The 21,534-nt window shown below is 55.5% G+C and overlaps 1 protein-coding gene across 1 annotated transcript in view; it reads left to right on the plus strand.

The window, feature by feature from the left end:
* The first annotated feature begins 85 nt into the window (after positions 1-85).
* Positions 86-21,534, plus strand: part of LOC127585937 (helicase SKI2W-like) — a 45,454-nt gene continuing 24,005 nt past the window's right edge. Inside the window, 13 exon segments of the mRNA XM_052043691.1 lie at positions 86-280; positions 2,392-2,510; positions 4,415-4,524; positions 6,603-6,720; positions 7,260-7,374; positions 9,416-9,490; positions 10,037-10,090; positions 11,305-11,471; positions 12,126-12,266; positions 13,107-13,252; positions 16,226-16,372; positions 17,615-17,699; positions 20,314-20,420. Of these exon segments, the coding sequence (XP_051899651.1) occupies positions 262-280; positions 2,392-2,510; positions 4,415-4,524; positions 6,603-6,720; positions 7,260-7,374; positions 9,416-9,490; positions 10,037-10,090; positions 11,305-11,471; positions 12,126-12,266; positions 13,107-13,252; positions 16,226-16,372; positions 17,615-17,699; positions 20,314-20,420 (1,403 nt within the window). The 5' untranslated portion in view covers positions 86-261.

Genomic DNA, 21,534 nt, shown 5'->3' on the forward strand with positions numbered 1-21,534 from the left:
CCATCTTTGTTAAGGGCACAGCCTGGCGCCTCTTTCCCCCGGTTGTCCACCTCTGCGCCATCTTTGTTGAGGGCGCGATCAGCCAGGGGAGATAAAGCGGAGTAAATGCTCCGGAGCCGGTGTGTGATCCAGCGCGGCGGCGGCCCTGCGGCCCGAGGGGCGGCCGCAGTCATTGTCCTGCCGGAACATTGTGGCCGCCGGGAGGAAAGGCCGAGGGATCCTTGATCTTCCGGGTGAGAGGTCAGCCATTTGCCGGCAGAGATGGAGCGCGAGAGACTCGGTGAGAGCGGGGGGGGGGGGGGAGGGGTTGGGCTGGGGGGGGAGGGGAGGGGCGGGTGGTGGGGGGGGTTGGGCTGGGGGGGGAGGGGAGGGGCGGGTGGTGGGGGGGGTTGGGCTGGGGGGGGAGGGGAGGGGAGGGGCGGGTGGTGGGGGGGGGCGGTGGGCTGGGGGGGGAGGGGAGGGGGGTTGGGCTGGGGGGAGGGGAGGGGAGGGTGGTTGGGGGGGGGAAGTGAGTCGGGGGGTGACTGGCTGTGGGTTGGTGGGGGGTGAGGACCTGGCAGTGAGCTGGGGGGGTGGGGGGTGAGGACCTGGCAGTGAGCTGGGGGGGTGGGGGGTGAGGACCTGGCAGTGAGCTGGGGGGGTGGGGGGTGAGGACCTGGCAGTGAGCTGGGGGGGTGGGGGGTGAGGACCTGGCAGTGAGCTGGGGGGGTGGGGGGTGAGGACCTGGCAGTGAGCTGGGGGGTGGGGGGTGAGGACCTGGCAGTGAGCTGGTGGGGTGGAGGGGGGGGTGTGCGGCGAGGACCTGGCAGTGAGCTGGGGGGGTGGGGGGTGAGGACCTGGCAGTGAGCTGGGGGGGTGGGGGGTGCGCTGTGAGGACCTGGCAGTGAGCTGGGGGGGTGGGGGGTGAGGACCTGGCAGTGGGCTGGTGGGGTGGGGGGGGGTGCGCGGTGAGGACCTGGCAGTGGGCTGGTGGGGTGGAGGGGGGGGAGGTGGAAGGGACTGGGGCCCCTAGCAGTGTGTTTGTTTGAGGGGAGAGTGGGGTTACTGGCTGTGGGCTTTGGGGCTGGGGAGAGCTTGAGGCATTGGTAATAGGCTAGAGGGGACATTGCCACTGGCAGTGGGTTAAGGAGTAGTTGGTGGCACTGTGGGTGACTGGTGGGCTTGAGGTGGATGGGATGTTGGTGGGTGGGGTGATGTGTGTCTTGGAGTTGTGTGAAACAGGACGGCGCAGACTGAGGCTTTGATGGTGCAGCCAACTTCTGAAGAGTCATTACATAGAGAAGGAGGCCATTTGGACCATCGAACCCACCTAGAGCAATCCCATCATAAGCGACCGCAGATGCTGGGCAATGAACAATCTGCTGGAGGAACTCAGCGGGTCAGGCAGCACCTATGGAGGGAAAGGAATTGTTGATGGAATTGCTAAAGGGTTTTGATGAGTTGATGCAGAGGGAATGTCCCCACTTGTGGGGAAGAGCAGAACCAGAGCCTGTCAGGACTGACACAGGGTCTCGACCTGCAACATCCCCCCCCCCCCCCCCACACATGTTTGACCTGCTGAGTTCCTCCAGCAGATTGTGTGTTGTCCCATTGTTCTCATTCCCCATTCTCTCCCCTGTAGAGTAATTTTGTTTTGAAATGATCTCTGCTCCCATTACCCACATTCTCGTTACAATGCTGTTCCAGTCCATGTTGCCTCTCTATCCTTTCTGCCAAAATAACTGGCTCTTTGGATACAGGACTCCTCATCTAGTTGCTTTGGTGTGGTCGTTGCTCTGACAAAGTCACCTGGCACTGCTGCACCACCAAGAAAGAGCAGGGAAATGGAGAGGGTGCTGAGGAGGTTTACAAGGAGGCTACCAACAATGTCCAGTAGTACATATCAGAAAAAGAAGAACAGACTGTGTCCCTTTTCTCTTGAGAATGAGGTTGCAGGGGGACCTAACAGAGGGTGTTGAAATGCTGAGTGGATGCCGAGAGAAGACTTCCACTTGTGGGGAAGGGCAGAACCAGGCTGTCGATATAAGAGAGCGACCCAGGAACAGACAAGAAATTCAGGAGAACCCTCCCTCTCCAAAGAGGGGCAAAAATGTGAATCTCAGTCCCTTGGGGAGGGATCGAGGGGAACAGTCCCGATAGATTTAACAGGGAGGCTGGACAAGTATGGAGAGGAGCAGAGGGTAGGTGCATATAGGGAAAGACAGGAGGAGCCTGGAGTGGAGCACAAGTCCAGCAAGGACTGGTTGGGTCTAATGGGCTTCCACTGACTCCATAAGGAAAGACCTCCCACTTGTGGGTGTGGGCACCAAGCCCCCTGTCAGTGGGCAGCCTTCCTCTGTATTTGTTCCGCCTGCCTTGGCTAACCTCTCATCTCCCTCGCTTGCTTTAAAGAAGTCCCTCCGCCAGATGCCCATGACCTGCCCTTGTCCATCCTGGAGGTGGGCTGCTCAGGGAAGTTTGAACTGATCACACAGCCGGTGAAGAAGGGTGTCATTCTCCCACTGGCCACGGTGAGTGCGCACCTAATGCTTGCTTGCTTACGCGACCTGGTGCTGAACCGCTTGCTCTGACCTCTGCGGCTTCATGTCTTGTATAATTGGAATTGGTTTATTATTGCCACTTGTACCGAGGTACAGTGAAAAACTTGTCTTGCGTACTGATCGTACAGGTCAATTCATTACACAGCGTATAGAGGTGGTACAGGGTAAAAACAATAATAGAATGCAGAATAAAGTGTTATGGTTACAGAGAAAGTGCAGTGCAGACAGACAATAAGGCGCAAGGTCATAATGAGGTAGATTGTGAGGTCGAGAGTCTATCTTATCGTACTAGGGACCTGTTCAATAGTCTTATAACTGGGATAGAAGCTGTCCTTGAGCCTGGTGGTATGTGCGTTCAGGCTTTTGTATCTTCTGCCTGATGGGAGGGGGGAGGAGAGAGTATGTCCAGGGTGGGTGGGATCTTTGAATATGCTGGCTGCAAGAAGTGTAGACAGACTCCATGGAGGGGAGGCTGGGTCCGTGATGTGCCGAACTGTGTCCACAACTCTTTGCAGTTTCTTGTGGTCCTGGGCAGAGCAGTTGCCATACCAACCCGTGATGCACCCGGTTATGATGCTTTCTACGGTGCATGGATAAAAGTTGGTGAGGGTCGACGTGGACATGCCAGATTTCTGTATCCTCCTGAGGAAGTAGAGGCAGTGGTGGGCTTTCTTAGCTGTGACATCTACTTGGTTGGACCAGGACAGGCTATTGGTGATGTTCATTCCTAGGAACTTGAAGCTCTCAACCCTCTTGACCTTAGCACCGTATAATGACATGTAATAGAAAATCAGTGTGCTGTTTGATTATTTATAGTGCTGGCAGTGGGAGTTACCACTGGCACTGTCTCCATGAAATCCTCAAATCCATCGGAAGGATAAGCGACCGATGTCAGTGTGTTCCCCACCACTGAGGACTCTCAGTCAGCTACTTTGGGCAGTCACTTCATCTGCATGCCCAACACCAGACTCCGAAAACTGACACTATTCCCGTCTCTGTCTTGGCAAGAGATTATGAGGCAGACAGAGGAACAGATCCAAGGATGTGTTCAGTACCTCCTTGAAGAAATGCAACATCCCCACTGGGTCCTGGGGACCTCTGGCCCAACAACCGCTCAAGTGGAGAAGGAGCATTTGGGATGGTATCGAGAACCCAAGTCCATGTGTCGGGAATACTCGGCGTTGGGGGTGGGCCACCTTAACCACCCAGCCCATCAGCCACCTCCTGCCCACTTGTGGAAGAGTCTGCAGTTGCCACATCGGTCTCATCAGCCACCTCAGAACCCACAGGAACTGAGTGGATGCGAGTCACCCTCGAGGGCTTGTCTGAGAGGAAGGTAACAGAGTCATCCATGGGTACCCCAGGGCTCTTCTCGTGTGGATTAGGGGGACCATGTTCGAGGCTATCCATCCCTTCCTTGACCAGGCAGCCCACCCCACCCCACCTTGAAGATGAATTGACAGGGGCCTGTTCCTAGTCGTGGACTGGGGCAGATGTCGTTGCAGTTGGTTAGAACACCAGTACTTTCCCACACAGTTCGATTGACCACCACTACTGACCTGACAAGCCCTAACACTACCTTCCTCTCTGAGCTTGCACTCGTGTGGTAATGGTTATTTGTTGTTCATTTTTGCGCATGTCTAAGTTATGTATAATTTTCGTTAAATTAAGGTTATGTTAACTTATGTGTCTAATGTGCTGTGCTCCCAAAAGCTCATTATTGTGGCATTTATACCCTGTGTATGTGGGTGTGACAATAGCCTTAAACTTGGATGCAGGGACCGGTTAAGGGCTCCTCCCTCAGCACTGCCCCACTGCTGCAGGGCCTGCCGTTCCTGTTACTGATCCCACTCTCCGCTCTCCCCTCCCAACAGCTTCCTCGTGGGCTGCCGCCGTTTGCCGTGGACCTCGTCACTGAGGCAGAGATGCACTTCCTGTCCGACCCTGAGAAGCTTCTCCTCCATCACTTTGAAAACTCCCAGAAGTAAGTCTGTGTGTGGGGGTGGAGGCGGCAGGGTGTTGGCAGTTTGGCAGGACAGCGGTGAGGATCTCGGTTGCAGAAAGGTGCCATTGCAGACTGGGCCAGTACCCTCTGTGGCTTGGACGGAGAGGTGATCTCATCGAAAGCTGCCATGTGCTTTGGCTGGACGTTCTGGGGCATCGAGAGTCAGGCAGACCATCTCGGGATATCCGGTTGGCCGTTCGGATCTGAGATGAGGAGAAATTTCTTCACCTGGGAGTGGCGAGTCTTTGGAATTCTCTGCCCCAGACGGCAGAGCAGGCTCAGTTGCTGAGTATCAAGGCAAAGGCCAATAACTGTGGGGATGCCGGGTGAATTCAGGGTCTCTGTGGGGAAGTGGCACTAGGTAGAAGACCAGCCATGATTTTCGTGAGTGGGATATATCAAGGTATTGCTCACCACCTGCCCTCGCCCGGCTGTCCTCTCTCTGCACTCCCCACCCCTCCTCCAGGCTCCTCCCTGTGGTTTATAGCCTTCAACCCATCTCTTCATGGGCCACCCATGAGATATTGGAACCAAAATCATGCATGGAGCTCCCTGGATTGTCCAGACAAGGGATATGGAGCTCAGTCAATAGGCAGTGCGCTGGCAGAAGTGGCTGGGGCCCAGGTGGCACTGCTCTGCCACGTGGTGAGGTGTCGATCCACCCTGTGCCCCTTTGTCCACCTTCCTGCATGTCCCCAAACCAGTGGTGACCGAGCACCCACAGTCCTTCAGTGGAGGGAATCCCAAGTACTCGCGTCTCTCTGAGTCTGGAAGTTGTAGAGTAATGTAGTCATTGTGTACAGCACAGAAACAGGCCCTTCAGCCCATCATGTCTATGCCAGCCATTAGCTACCAGTACTTGGTCTGTCGCCTACTGTGCCTTGGAGATTCAAGTGCTTGTCCAGATGCACTTTAAAGATTATGAGAGTCTCTGCCTCCACTACCTCCTCAGGAGCTGTGTTCCAGGTTGCAACCACCCTCCAGGCGGGAAAAAAATATGCTTCTTCTGGTCCCCTCTAAACTTCTGCGCTCTGCCCTGGGGAGAGGTTTCCTACCATCCACACTCTCTGCCCCTCAGAATTCTGTAAAGCTCTGTCAGGTTCTTCCTCAGTCCCCTCTGTCCCAAGGAGAACAAACCCAGCCTGTCCAACCTCTCCTTGGAACTGTAGTGCACCATCCTGGGAAGCCTCCTCCGCACCCTCTCCAGTGCAATCACACCCTTCCCACGTGGCGGCTGGAACTGCACGCAGTATGGGTGACCCCGTGTTAAGGTGGGATGTTGCGTTCCGAGAAAACTGCCACCACTTACACAACATGAAGCTGTGTCGTGTGTGTCAAGAAGTGCGAGCTGAAAATAAAATCTGTGCTATTTATTTACCTTTTTGTGACACAGATTCTGTGAGAGCGAATTTTATTCCACATCTCAATGTTGTGGGAGTAATTTGTGAACTCTGTCAGGGTGAATCTTCGTAACCGAACGGCCGTAACGTGGTGGGGTGGGGGGGGGGGGGGGGTCACCTTTACTCTAAATGTTTTAGAAACTTGTACCGAGACCTCATTGTACTTTTGTATTCTTTGTCCTGACTCATGAAAGCACCTTCACCACCCCATCTATTGTGCTGCCACCTTTGGGAATCCTTTGATTTGTACGCTCTGTCCCTCAGTGCTCCCGAGGGCGTTCATGCTGCATGTCCCATCCTCCTTTGATCCCAAAATTTAGCACCTCCCACTTAACAGGATTAAGTTCCATCTGCCACTGCTCTGCCCCATTTGCCTGCTGATCAGTTTAATTCTGTGGCCTAAGGCTGCCTCCCTGCTGGCAACAACCGTCAGCCTTCATGTCACTGGCAGACCTGCTCATTGTACTTCCTGCATTCACGTCAAAGTTGTTAACATGTGTCACCTCCGGTCTCGGAGTTGGTGTCTTAGTGAGATCAATTCTCGCCCCTCTGAGTGTGAGTGAACTGATCTCCCTCAATTTCTGCTTCCTCGATTTCCAGTTGGTTCAGTCCCGTGATTTTGTTTTTAATCATTATTTCTCTGGTTGTGTTTTGTAGGGTCTGGCCCAGAGAGAAATGTGTTGATGCTTTGTACCATGTGGACGTCACACCGGTTCATTCAACACTGCAGGTGGAACGCAACCAGACAACGGGGGAGTTACTGGGGTACAAAGAGGTATGGCCAGTCTGCCCCAGGGAGGGGGAGTTACTGGGGTACAAAGAGGTATGGCCAGTCTGCCCCAGGGAGGGGGAGTTACTGGGGTACAAGGAGGTATGGCCAGTCTGCCCCAGGGAGGGGGAATTACTGGGGTACAGGGAGAGGCGGACACTGCCCCAGTGAGGGGGAGTTACTGGGGATGGGCACGTTAGATGTGTGGGGAGAATTAGGTGGGACTGTGGGGAATTGGATATGAATGTTATTCGAAGCACAGGACTTGAAATATAATTTCTAAAGGCTAGTGTGATGTGTGAGAGGGAGGGAGGGGGGTGATTGAATTGATGACACAGGTGTGGTGCGTGAAGTCATTCAGTCAGGAAGCAGAGGGAAGCAGGATGACTATAAAACAGTAATGACATCCGGTGGGTGAGGGAGCACAGTGTCACAATGACTGGTCGGCTTTAATGTGGGAGCTGAATCCGTCCCCTGTGAACGTCTGTGGGCCCAGGTTTCTTTGTCTCATTCCGTCAGCTGCTGCCTGTTGTGTCTGTGGACAGGTGCTCCTGGAGGACACCGGCCTGTCCGTGAAGAACTCGCTTTCACTGCAGAGACCGCCAGGCCCCCTGGCTGAGTTTGTGCGAGGCAGCTCCACCAACTACCCATTCTGGCCAGGTAGGTACAGTTCCCGAACACAGTTGGCTCCCAGCCCTGGTAACCATGGCTTCCTGTGTCCATCTTCTGCTCTCCAACAGGGCTGCTTTGTTTCCTTCATTCCTGGGGAGTGTGAGAGCTGGAATCCATCGCCCTCCCTGCGGTGTGTCTCACCGGCTCACCTTGCAGGGTGGCTTCAGGGAATGTGTATCTGCAGTGTCAGAGGTTGGACCCCAGCTGGAGCATTGGACACCGTTCATCCACAAAAGGATGTACTTGCCACAGAGGAATGAGTGAAGATTCACCGGCCTGGTCCAAGGGGTGGTGGGCTTGCTGTGTGAGCAGAGATTGTGTTGGCTGGAATTGTGTTCTCTAGAGTTTGGTGATGAGAATTCTCATTGGAAGGTACAAAAATCTCCCGGAAGTTGACAGACCGAATGCAGGGGGAGTGTTTCATGTGGCTGAGGCGTCCAGGACCAGGGGTCACTGTCTCGGATTAGGGGGTCAGCTGTTTGTCTCTAAGGGGAGGAGAACCACCTTCTCCCGGAGTGGGGAGAATCTGAAATTCTCCTCCCCGGAGGGCTCTGCAGGCTTGGTCATTCAAAACTGTGATCGATAGATTCCTGGAGACATGAGGGACTGCAGATGCTGGAATCTGGAGCAACAAATAATCTGCTGGAGGAACTCAGCAGGTCGAGCAGCGTCTGTGGGGGGGGAGGAGGGATTGTCGACATTTCGTGTTGAAACCCTGCGTCAGGACCGAGAGGGGAGATGGCCGGTATACAGAAGAGAGGGCAGACGGGAGACCGTGGAGAGGTGAAGGATGATGGGCAAGTTGAGCCAGGAAGGGTGGGGTGGAGTTGGGAGAGGTAGGAGGAGGGAAAAGGAGGCAGGTGGGGCAGGAGGTGGGGAGGGTGGAGACGGCTGCTGGAGGGTGATGAGCAGGAACACAAAGGCAACCAGTGCTGGCACTGGAACGGTTCTGCTTCAGCAGGTGGGTGGAACCAGGAGCACAGTGGGAAGATGGGAAAGGGCATGAAAACTGGAGGTGGGTTGGAAGGAGGGGTTGGGGGGGAAACCCAGGAGGGAAGGGTTACCTGAAATGGGAGAATTCGGTGTACATCCCATTAGGATGTAGACCACCCAGGCAGAATTCCTCTTGTTTCACCCTGGCAGTGGAGATGGCCGAGGACAGACTCGTCGGTGTGGGAAGGTTTCTGGATGTTTGGGGCATTGAGGGATATGGGGATGGGCAGGGAGCTGGTGCATTGACCATGCTGTTGGTGAGTGATAGGACGGGGGTGGTGGGTGGTGGGGGTGTGGACGGGGAGGGTGGGTGGTGGGGGTGTGGACGGGGTGGTGGGGGTGTGGACGGGGAGGGTGGGTGGTGGGGGTGTGGACGGGGTGGTGGGGGTGTGGACGGGGAGGGTGGGGGTGTGGACGGGGAGGGTGGGTGGTGGGGGTGTGGACGGGGAGGGTGGGGGTGTGGACGGGGAGGGTGGGTGGTGGGGGTGTGGACGGGGGTGGTGGGGGTGTGGACGGGGAGGGTGGGTGGTGGGGGTGTGGACGGGGAGGGTGGGGGTGTGGACGGGGAGGGTGGGTGGTGGGGGTGTGGACGGGGGTGGTGGGGTGTGGACGGGGAGGGTGGGTGGTGGGGGTGTGGACGGGGAGGGTGGGGTGGACGGGGAGGGTGGGTGGTGGGGGTGTGGACGGGGGTGGTGGGGGTGTGGACGGGGAGGGTGGGTGGTGGGGGTGTGGACGGGGAGGGTGGGGTGGACGGGGAGGGTGGGTGGTGGGGGTGTGGACGGGGGTGGTGGGGGTGTGGACGGGGAGGGTGGGTGGTGGGGGTGTGGACGGGGAGGGTGGGGGTGTGGATGGGGGTGGTGGGGGTGTGGACGGGGAGGGTGGGTGGTGGGGGTGTGGACGGGGAGGGTGGGGGTGTGGATGGGGAGGGAGACATCACTGGTTCGGTCTATGTTGCAAACCCACTGTTTGCTGACTATTCTCATTGCCCTTCTCCCCCCCCACCCGACCCCACCCCACCCCACCCCCGACCCTCCAGGGGGCCTGGAGGAGCCGAGCCTGGATCTGATTCAGATGGTGGACGATCTTGAGGAGGATATTGACTTTGAGAACGGTGTGTGTCCCCAGACTGTGGAGAGGGCCCGGGTGGGGGGGAGATGGGGGAGGGTGTGGGGGCTCCCCAGCGTAGGGGGAGGGGTTCCCTGGACCCGGGATGATTGGGGGGATTTGGGGGCTCCCCAGACATGGGGGATGGATGAGGGTGTAGGGACCCACTAGGGGAGGGGGTTGCTGGACTCGGGGTGGATCGGGGGAGGTTGTGGAGGCTCCTGGACTGGGGGGATGGGTATGGGGGAGGGTGCGAGGACTCTCTGGACTATGGGTGTTGGGGGGCTCCTGGACTGGGGTGATCGGGGGAGGGTGTGGGGGCTCCCTGGAGTAGGGGGATGTAGGGGAAGGGGTTCCCTGGACCCAGGAGTGATCAGGGGAGGGTGTGGGGCCTCCCTGGAGAGGGGAGATGGGGAGGGTCTCCCTGGACTGTTGGGGGAGAGGGTGTGGAGTGGGGAGGAGGACGTGGGGGTGCACAGCTGTTCTCCCCCTCCCCCCACCGTTCTCAGGTGCCCTGAGTTCAGACTGATCCTGTGTCCTATCTCTGTGTTAGACCTGCTGACTGTGCCTCCAGGGTGGAAGAAGGGGCTAGACTTCAGGCGAGTGGGTAAGTCCTGGGGAGCACGGCGGCCCCCTACGTTGGGTGTTTGGTCGGGGCTGAGTCCCACTCACGGTGCCGGTGGGCGAGTGCGGGGCATGTGTGTGGTCACTGCTGTGATCCAGGGAACACAGCGGCTGAGCTGTGCACAGCAAGCTCCCACAAACAGCAGCTTCAGAACGTCCAGTTAATGTCTGCATGTTGTACCCGGGATACAGAGATCTCTCCCGGTGTCAATCTTCCACGTCTAACTGAACAGGAAAGGAGGGCCTTGGTTTCCCACCTGTGGCAGTGCAGCACTCCCTCTGTGTTACCCTGGGCACCCCAGCTGGTGCGTCGTGAGTTAAGTCTCTGGTGTGGGACTCGAACCCACGACTCCTGAGGCCAGGGTTACCCACTGGGTCATGGCGGACAATGGTCGGGACCCCAGTGAGCCATTACCCTGAATTGTGTCGGGCTTCTTGAGAGTTGTTAGTGCTGCTCTCATCCTGTCGAGGGGAGGCTGTTCCATAGCACTCCTGACTTGTGCCTTGTGGATGTGCCATAGACTGATTGTCATACAGCAGGGGAACGGGCCCTTTGGCCCAACTTGTCCATGCTGACCAAGATGCTTATTTACACTAATCCCATTTGCCTGCATTTGGCCTGTATCCAAATACAAGGTGCACTGTGCCTTGGTACATGTGACAATAATAAACCTAATAAGTATCCCTTTAAACCTTTCCTATCCAGTTACCTGTACAAATGTTGTACCCACCTCTACCACTGGCAGCTTGTTCCATCTACCCACCACCCTCTGTGTGGGGAAATCTTGCCCCTTGGATCTCCTTTACATCTTCCCCCTCTCACTGTAAACCTCTAGTTTTAGACTCCCCTACCCTGGGGAAAAGACTGTGACGGTCCACCTTATCCATGCCCCTCGTGATTTTATAAACCTCCACAAGGTCACCCCTCAGCCTCCTATGCTCCAGGGAAAACAGTCCCAGTCTGTCCAGTGTCTCCTTGTAACTCAAGCCCTCCAGTCCTGGTAATGTCCCTGTGAATGTTCGCTGCACCGTCTGGCTTAATGACATCTGGGAGGTGAGACACACTGCGGGGTGTCCGTCCTTGGACTCCCTCCGGTAGCCACGGCTGCCGCCTCGTGGCTGGTCAGGTTCAGTTCCTGCGGTCTCGGATGCTGCTTCAGTAACTGCCTGTTTCTCCCTTCCCTGCCCCACTCACAGAGCAGAAGGCCGGGCCCGGCCTCCTGAGCCTTGCCCACCTCGTCGGAGGGATGGACGACTTTGACCTTGGGGGTTCCAGCGACGAAGAGGAGGAAAAGAAAGTGCAAAGTGTGGCAGCCAAGCCCACCCTGGCCAGAACCAACAGCCTGGAGGAGCTGGTGCTGCAGGTCAGGAGCAGGACTGGGACACCACGCAGTGCTCGCTGCCTTCCAGTCCAGCCAGTGGAAGAGCAGCTTGTGTGGGGAACCCCTGGGTCTGTTTGTGTGTGGGGGGGGCGGGGGGGGGATCCCCCTGGGGGTGTGTATGTGTGGTGAACCCACGGGGGTCTGTGTGTATGTGGGGACCCCTGGGTCTGTGTGTGTGTGTGTGTGTGTGGGGGGGGGGGGGAGATCCCATATGTGTGGGAAACCCCCGGGGGTGGGTGGGTGTGTGTGTGTGTGTGGGGATCCCCTGGGTCGGTCTGTGTGTGTGTGTGTGGGGGAAACTCCTAGGGTTGTATGTGTGTGTGGAGGGAACCTGGGGGAGAAGTGTGTGCGGGGAAACCCCGGGGTTGTGTGTGTGGAGGGGAACCTGGGGGGGGAGGGGGGGGCGGTCAACCGAGCACCTGGAACCCCCTCTCCACAAACCCCCCACCCTGTTGCCTCCGCCTCTGGTCGGGGGGGGGGGGGGGTACGTGAATGGGTGGTCCGAGCACCCTTGGGCATGGAGTGGGGGTGCGGGAGTGCAGGGGCACGGGGAGGCGGTTCCCCCGGGGGCCTGCTCACGCCCGGGGTGGTTCCCCCGGGGACAGGCTCACTCCCGGGGCGGTTGTCTCTTCGCAGGAGGTGAGCGCGGCCCCTCCTACCCCAGCCAGTGGAAAGGAGGAGGAGGAGGTGCCCGAGAAGGAGCAGTGGGCAGTGCCAGTCGACGTCTCCATGCCCGTGGACGACTTCTACAAGCGCATCCCGGACCCGGCGTTCAAGGTGAGACCCTGGCCTGCGCTGGCTACTGCAGCCGAATAACCCCAGGTACCATTTGGACCTGGGAGGCTGTTGCTGAACGAGTGAGGTGGAGTCTGGGGGGATGGGGGACCCTGGGCACTGAGCTCCCGGGAAGTGGACTGCTCAGTGCCTGTGGTTCTGGCTGTCCTACCTGTCACTGGGAGACTCCCACCCCAGGCATACCGAGTGTGTCATCTGCAGGGTGTGCACGTACAGCTCCCTCACCTCTGAATTTAAAGGGGTGGGGATACCCTGTAGGATGGGTGTGGGTGCCAAGAGGGGGCAACCCTGTGGAGGTTTATTAGTGTCACACAGAATGGTACAGCACTGGACAGGCCATTCAGCCCACCATGTTGTGCCGACCTTGATCCCAGTTTATACTAAATGTCCTCCTCCTGTGTATCATCCGCATCCCTCCGTTCCCTTCATATTCGTGCATCGATCTAAAAGCCTCTTAAGCACTGGGGGGGTGGGGTTCTGCCGTGTGGGAGGTGTGGTGGTATCAAGGGGTTGGGGGAGGAGTTTCTGCTGTGGGGGGGCAGCAGGGTTCTGTGTGGATGGGGTTCTGTATGGGAGGGGTGGTGGTATCAAGGGGATGGGGGGGGCGGTAGGGAGTCCACTGTGGGAGGGGCGGCAGGGTTCTCCTTGCGGGAGTGGGTGGGGCTGGGGTTCTGCCCTGTGGGAGGATTGGTGGTATGGAGGGGTGGGGTTGGGCAGGTTCCCCCCTGTGGGAGGGGCGGTGGTGTGGGCCAGGGGTGTACTGACAGCTCCTGCCTTGTGTTCTCCATTCCCTCCTGTCCCTGTCCCTGTCCCCACCCCTAGTGGCCTTTCGAACCCGACGTGTTCCAGAAGCAGGCCATCCTCCGCCTCGAGTCCCACGACTCCGTCTTTGTGGCCGCCCACACGTCCGCCGGCAAGACCGTGGTTGCTGAGTATGCCATCGCCCTCTCGCAGAAACACATGACCAGGTGAGAACGCAGAGCGCAGGAGGCTGCCTGCACCCCCCCATCTTTCCCCTCCCCCCCCCACAACAACAGCAACAACAGCCACTGGGTAACGAATGGGCACCACTCCACGGGGGCTCGAGGATGACGGGCACCCTCCACGGGGGCTTGAGCCCACCGTTCTCACTGAGGGGAGGTGGGGCCACCCTGCCACCGGTTCCGGGGTGGGGGTTTGTCCCTGTGGCTGGAGTGTGGGGTGAGCACCCAGGTGTCAACCCTACAGCTGAAACTCGGGGAGTCTACAGGTCCTCGGCAGTCTATAATAAAGTGGCCGAAACATCCAGTGGGTCAGGCAGAGAGAATATTGCAGATCAGTGGTTCTGATGAAGGGTCACTGACCTGAAATATTACCTGTACTCAGAATCAGATCTATTATCACTGTCTTGTATGGTGTGAAGTTTGTTTTGTGGCAGCAGTACAGCAAAGACACAAAATTACTATAAATTACAAAACTAAATAGTGCAAAGATAAAAGGAACATTGAGGGAATGTTCATGGACCGTTCAGAAATCTGATGGCGGAGGGGAAGAGGCTGTTCCTGAAACGTTGAATATGGGTCTTCAGGCTCCTGTACCTCCTCCCCGTTGGTGGTAATGAGAAGAGGGCATGTCCCAGGTGGTGAAGGTCCTTAGTGATGGATGCTGCCTTCTTGAGGCACTGGCTCGTGAAGATGTCCTCGATGGTGGGGAGGGTCGTGCCCCTGATGGAGCTGGCTGAGTCTACAACCCTCTGCAGCCTCTTGCGATTCCTCTCCTCTTCCTCCAGCCAGTTACCTGACCAGGCAGCGAGAGCAGAACTCTTGACTGCAGCAGCTTTGCAGCAACGTTCCTGGGCAGCAGATGGCGGTGTGGACCCCATGTGACTGCTGGGGAATTTAAATCCCAAGGAATTAAATATTTGGAATTGAGGCCTGGATCAGTAGCAGTGACTGTGAAGCTACCAGTTTGTTGTTGGAGCTGTCTAGTTCTCCGATATCCATCAGTGAGGGAATCTGCTGTCCTACCCTACTTAGCCCAAAACTGCCTGGTCAGTTTTATGCGTGTACAGATCTGGTCGCCACACTATGGGAATGATGACGCAACATTAGGAGGTGTTGACAGTGAAGAAGGTTATCGTAGATTACAGCGGGATCTTGATCAGTTAGGGAAATGGGTGAGGAGGGGCAAATGGGTTTCAATACAGATAGATGTGAGGTGATGCATTTTTGGAAAGTCGAACCAGCGTAGAATTTATTCTATGAATGGTGGGGCACGAGGGAGCGTAATGGAACAGAGGGACTAGTGCATAGTTCCATGAAAGTGGCGTCCCAGGCAGATGGTGGTGAGAAAGTGTTTAGCACACCAGCCTTCATCAGTCAGGGCATTGAGTGTAGGGGTGGGGGCGTTATGTTGTGGTTGTTAGTGAGGCTGCACTTGGAGCACTGTGTACAGTTGTGGTCACCCCGTTATAGGAAAGACGTGGTTAAACTGGAAAGAGTGCAGAGATTTACGAGGATGTTGCCAGGACTCGAGGGCCTGAGTTACAGGGAGAGGTTGGCCAGGCTGGGTCTTTATTCCTTGTAGGAGAATGAGGGGCGACCCTATAGAAGTGTTTAAAGTTATGAGAGGCTTAGATATCCTGCCTTCTCCACACAGCCCAGCAATTTCTTTCCCTTTGGATACTTGTCCTGCTCCCTTTAATGCTACCATTGAATCTGCCTCCACTCCTTCCCCTGGCAGTGTCCCAGGCTCCATCCACTCACTGTTCAAAAAGAAAGATCTATTTTATGTTATTCTGCCAATCCACCTTCATTGTCTGACCTCTGGTTGGTGACCCCTCTGTCACTGGAAACGGGTTGTTAAACATCTCCATTCGATCCCCCCTGTTCCAAGGAAAACAGCCCCGGCCTCTGCAGTCCGTCCACAGAACTAAAGTCCCACGTCCTTGGAATCATTTTGGAAAATCTCTTCCGCACCCTCTCCAAAGCCTCTCAGTTCAGTGAGCGATAAAAGTTCATTGTGACTTCCTCGCCCTTTTGCCCACCTCTGTAAATCCCACAATCCCGTATGCTATATGTTTGCGACTTCCTCAGCCTGCCCTACCACCTTCAACCTCGTGCCCCTACGCAATCACCTCACTCTGCACCCCTTTGGGTCACTGCACTTCCCGTTCCTCCTTCCAACATGTAGCATTTCAAACTTGTCAATGCTAAATTTTATTTGTCACCCATTTTACTTACTATAACACAGAAAGAAGCCATTCGGCCCATCAAGTCTATGCTAGCTCCCAGCAGAGCCATCCTATCAATCCCATTCCCCACTCCATAGTTCCTTGTACCCCCCCCAAGTTATTCTCTCTCACACATGCCCATCAACTCCCCTTTTGATTCTTTTTGCCATTAACTTGCACTAGAAATAATTTGCAGCATCCATTTAACATGGCAGCACGTCTTTGGGATGTGGGACGAAATCGGAGCACCCCGAGGAAACCCCCACAGTCACAGGGAGAAGGTGCCACCTCCACACTGACAGCACCAGAGGTCAGGATTAAACCTGGATCCAGGGAGCCGTCAAACAGTCTGTCCTGAGTGGTCCTCGTTGCCCACTGTGTCTTCTGCTCCCCAGTCCACCAGCCTCTCCATATCTCCTTGAAAGCTGTCACACCCTACCCTCCTCATGGTTCTGTGTTACATCAGGGTGGTAAGTCTTTGTTCAGTTGTCTAATCCCAAAGAATTCCTGAGCAGACCCCATGACTGAACCTATAAGGCTGAGACGGATGGGATGTTGGGTGAGTTGAGGGTGTTGGGGAATGGAGGGGAGAGGATGTGGACCTGTGGCTGGGATTGGGTTGTCCCTGGAGAGGCCGTGTGACCACAGTTATGTTCTGAGTCTATCCTGTCTCTCCTCGTTGCCCTCTGCTGCTGGCCTGTGCGGTAATGAGGGTGAATCTTTCTCGCAGGACCATATACACGTCTCCCATCAAGGCCTTATCCAACCAGAAGTTCAGGGACTTCAAGAACACCTTCAAAGATGTTGGGCTGCTGACAGGAGATGTGCAGTTACATCCCGAAGCCTCCTGCCTCATCATGACCACCGAGATCCTCAGGTCAGTGTCTCGGTCCTCTCCCCATTCCACACTGCAACCTCTCCCTGCCCCACTTCCCCTCTCTCCCTTCCCTCCCTGGTGTCAGGGAGGGAGCAATTAGGCCAGGAGACGGGCAGGGTGGGGAGGGAGGGGCAAGATTCGGGAAGGGCATAGATTGGGGGAGAGAATGGATTGGGGTGTGTGGTGAGGTGGGGAGGAGGAGCAGAAGAGCGGGGGTCAGATGACAGAAGTGGCAGGGTTGGATTTAGATTGGGGGTGTGAGAGGTTCAAGGTGGGAGTGGTGGGGGGGGTTCAGGATGGGACAGTGGTAGGTTAGATGAGGAGGGAATGAGTGGCAGGAGAGCTGAGTGTGAGGGGTGATGGGAGGGCTAGATTGGGAGGAGGTCGGGAGGGGAGGTTTAATGTGGAGGAGTGGTGGGTGGACAGTTGGGTGGGGGGGTCATGGTGGGAAAGTGGTGCACTAGGTTGGGGATAAGTGACGAGGGTTCAGAGTGGGCAGGTGGGAGGAGGTTTGGAATGGGACATATTGTGAGGGGTTCAGGGAGGGCAAATGTAGGTTTGGTTGGGGAGGTGATTGGTGGGAGGGGTTTGGAGTTGTGGAAGGAGGGTTAGACTGGGAGGGCAATTGGTGGGGTTCAAGATGGGGGGTGTAGGTTAGTTCAGAGTTGGGGGGCTGCTGGGACGAGGGTTAGATTGGGGGTGGTAGGTTAGACAGAGAGAATGGAGGGAAGGGATCAAAGTGGGGAGGTGGTTGGAGGGGTGAGTGTTGAGAGCAAATGGTTCAGTGTGAGGGAGAGGCTTTTGTTGGGTAGTTGGGGTGGGGGGAGATTAGATCCTGGTGGGTGCGTCAGGAACAGCAGTGTGGTTCAGCAGGAAACTGAGCCAATGTCCTGGGATGGCCAGGACCTTCTGAGTGGGAGCCCAAGCCCACTACAGCGAGACTGGGTGATGGCTGGACTGGGGGAGATCTGTGCTGTGAGCAGGTATGTCCTTGTGCTGTCCACGCTTGTTCAAGCAACACCCCCACCTCCCCACCCACCCGAGAATCTGTCTCCACTGCTCCCTCCCACCCTCTGTCGAGGATCGGTCTCCTCTGTTCCTGGCACACAAGCTTCAGAAAGGTTTAAAGAGATATGGGCCAAACACAAGGCAAATGGGATTAGCTGGGGTTGGTACGGGCGAGTTGGGCCGAAGGGCCTGTTCCCATGTTGTATAACTCCGTGACCTCTGTCTCCTGTGCAGGTCCATGCTGTACAACGGCTCCGACCTGATCCGTGATCTGGAGTGGGTCATATTCGATGAGGTTCACTACGTCAATGACGCTGAGGTGAGTCTTCCCCATCGGAGCACAAACCGGGGGCTCCTGTGACGTGCAAAGTCCTCTGGGGTGGGCAGTGGGTGATTTTTGAATCTTCATGGACAGGATGAGGCCATTCAGCCCATTAATCCTGTGCCAGCTCACAGCATCAGAATAAGGTTTATTATCACTGACACGTGGTGGAAATGTGGTGTTCTGCGGCTGCAGGACAGTGCAAGACATAAAAATTACTGAAGTTACAAAAATAAATAAATAGTGCAACAAGGGAATAATGAAGGAGTGTTCATGGACTGTTCAGAAATCTGATGGTAGAGGGGAAGAGGCTATTCCTGAAACATTGAGTGTAGGTCTTCAGGCTCCTGTACTTCCTCCCCAATGGTAGTAATGTGAAGAGGGTATGTCTCAGGTGGTGAGGATCCTTAAAGATGGATGCTGCCTCCTTGAGGCACCGCCTCTTGAAGATGTCCTCAACGGCAGGGAGGGTTGTGCCTGTGATGCAGTGGGCTGTCTCCAACCCTCTGCAGCCTCTTGCAATCCTACCCATCGGAGCCTCCACACCAGGCTGTGATGCAGCCAGTCAGAATGCTCTCCACGTACATCTGTAGAAACTTGCAGGAGTCTTTGGTGACATACCAAATCTCCTCAAACTCCTAACGACGTAGAGCTGCTGGCGTGCCTCCTTCGTGATTGCAGCAATGTGTTGGGCCCAGGATAGATCCTCTGAGATGTTGACGCCCAGGAACTTGAAGCTGCTCACCCTTTCCACTGCTGACCCCTCAATGAGGACTGGTGTGTGTTGTCCTGACTTCCCCTTCCTGAAGTCCACAATCATTTCCTTGGTCTTGCTGACATTGAGTGCAAGGTTGTTGTTGTGACAGCACACAACCAGCTGTCCTACCTCACTCCTGTCCGCCTCTTCATCGCCATGTGAGATTCTACCAACAACAGTGGTGTCATCTGTGAATTTATAGATGGTGTTTGAACTGTGGTTAGCCACACAGTCATGAGTGAAGAGAGAGTAGAACAGTGGGCTAAGCACACATACTTGAGGTATGCCTGTGTTGATTGTCACCGAGGAGGAGATGTTTTTACTGATCCGCACTGACTGTGGTCTCCTGATAAGGACATCGAGGATCCAGTTGCAGAGGGAGGTACAGAGGTCCAGGTTTTGAAGCTTGTTGATTAGTACTGAGGGGATGATGGTGTTGAATGTTGAGCTGCAGTCGATAAATAGCAGCCTGATGTATGTTTTGCTGTTGTCTAGGTGCTCCAAAGCCGAGTGAAGAACCAGTGAGATTGTATCCGCTGTAGACCTGTTGTGGCAGTAGGCAAACTGCAGTGGGTCCAGGTCCTTGCTCAGGGAGGAGTTAATTTAAGCCATGACCAACTTCTCAAAGCACTTCATCACAGTAGATGTGAGTGGTACTGGGTGATAGTTGTTGAGGCAGCTCACCCTGCTCTTCTTGGGTGCCGGTATGACTGATGCCGTTTTGAAGCAGGTGGGAAGCTCCGACTGCAGCAGTGAGAGGTTGAAGATGTCCTTGAACACTCTGTTGCAAGACTATTGAAAGGTTCCCTAGTATGATAAGGTGGCTTCTCCAGTTTCCCCCGGGTCTGAAATCCCCCCTCCCCAGAACCGTTCCAGTAACTCTTTCACCCCCACACCCTCTCCGGGACCTTCACCTTCTCCCGAAAGTGTGGAGGCTGGGACTAGACACAACCCCCCAGCTGTGGCCTGACCAGGGTTTCCAACTGGTTCGATGTAACTTGCCTACTATCTGCCTCTCGTTGCAGTGTGGAATCTTGTGCATGGATCAGTTGCTGTGTTTGGATAAGTTTATCGTAACATACCCCAGGGTGCAATGAAACGCCTTGCTTGTGTGTAGCTCGCCGAGTAAACAGTGCACACGGTAATGATAAATACAGCAGCAAGCACAAAGCAGAATGGTGCAAAGCTTGTAATGCGAAAGAAACCTTCAAACTTGAGTTCATTGTCATCTGCACGTCCATGTGTGCACCGGTGCAATGAAACACTTACTGCAGCAGCATCACAGGCACAGAGCAGCAGATCAGCAGCATTCACAAGAAAAAAACATGTTAAACATTAATTATACACAATTTTTACAAGAAAACAAAGTGCATTCTAGTGCAAAGTGACCATAGTGTTGCTGTACTGAGGTGATTAGAGTTGTGCCGGTTGGTTCAAGAACCGAATGGTTGAAGGGAAGTCGCTGTTCCTGAACCTGGTGGTGTGGGGACTTCAGGCTTCTGTACCTCCTGCCCACCCGATGGGAGCTGCGGGAAGATGGCATGGCCCGGATGGTGGGGAGGGATGGGCCTGTCATGTATTGGGCAGAGTCCACTACTCTCTACAGCTTCTTGTGCTAAAGTGACAATAACGGAATAACCGAGAGAGGGAGAGTTAAGAGTCCGAGAATGTGGCAGCACCACCGGGAAGGGGATGTGAGAGAGGTGATTAGTTCAGGAGTCTGATGGCAGTGGGGAAGAAGCTGTGTTTTCTGCATTACATCAATGAATATAATGCGGGAAACATTAATGTTGGGTACTCTGTGAGTACATTGCTGGTGCTTTGATGTGTGAGACTCTCTCTTGTCTCCTGCAGAGAGGTGTGGTGTGGGAAGAGGTTCTGATTATGCTTCCAGACCACGTGAACCTCATCCTGCTGAGTGCCACCGTGCCCAACACCCTGGAGTTCGCCGACTGGATTGGGTGAGTGTGATAAAGGTCTGTGTGTGTGTGCACGTGCGCACTCCCCTCCAGCTCCCTCCCTCACCGACACGTGGTGACAGCAGTGTGCTATGGTAAGGGTCTGTGTGTGTGTGCTCCCCTCCAGCTCCCTCCCCCACCAACACAGAGTGACGGGTGTGTGTGTGTGCGTGCGCTCCCCTCCAGCTCCCTCCCCCACCGACACACAGTGACGGCAGTGTGCTGTGGTAAGGGTCTGTGTGTGTGTGTGTGTGTGTGTGTGTGTGTGTGTGTGTGTGTGCTCCCCTCCAGCTCCCTCCCCCACCGACACACAGTGATGGCAGTGTGGTGTGTGTGTGTGTGTGTGTGTGTGTGTGCACTCCCCTCCAGCTCCCTCCCCCACCGACACACAGTGACGGCAGTGTACTCCGTCTACAAAATGTACGGCAGCTACTCCCCAGGCATCTCCGACAGTGCCTCGCCAAACCCACCAGCTCTCACCCTGAGGAGGACGAGGGCAGAGGGTTCAGGGGAACACCACCACCTGCAGGTTCCCCTTCCGGTCACACACCATCCTGACTTGGAGAAATATCGCCGGGTCTTAATCACTGGAACTCCCTCCCCAACTGCACTGCAGGAGCACCTTCTGGGCGACTCAAGGAGGTGGCTCACCTCCAAACTCCCAAGGGCAATGAGGGATGGGCAATAAATGCTGTGGTGTCCACATACTGAAAATGAAATTAAAAATAACTTGGAGCACAGATAAGTTTCCAGCAGGAGTCACCCTAGTTACTCTCCCCAAAGGCTTCTCAGTTTTATACACAGCTGTGTTTTCTGGGTTTATGTAATGAGGCCAGAGGTTTGTTACCAGTAGAGGTTCATAGAATCATAGAACAGTACAGCACAATACAGGCCTTACGGCCCACACTGTTGTGCCAACCTTTAAACCTCGCCTAAGACTATCTAACCCCTTCCTCCTACATATCCCTCTATTTTAAATTCCTCCATATGCTTATCTAGCAATCTCTTGAATTTGACCAAGGTACCCGCCTCCACCACCACCCCAGGCAGCACATTCCATGCCCCAACCACTCTCTGGGTAAAAACCTTCCTCTGATATCTCACTTGAACTTCCCCC

Source organism: Pristis pectinata, chromosome 34 (genome assembly GCF_009764475.1).
Source record: "Pristis pectinata isolate sPriPec2 chromosome 34, sPriPec2.1.pri, whole genome shotgun sequence".
Classification (NCBI taxonomy): Eukaryota; Metazoa; Chordata; class Chondrichthyes; order Rhinopristiformes; family Pristidae; genus Pristis; species Pristis pectinata.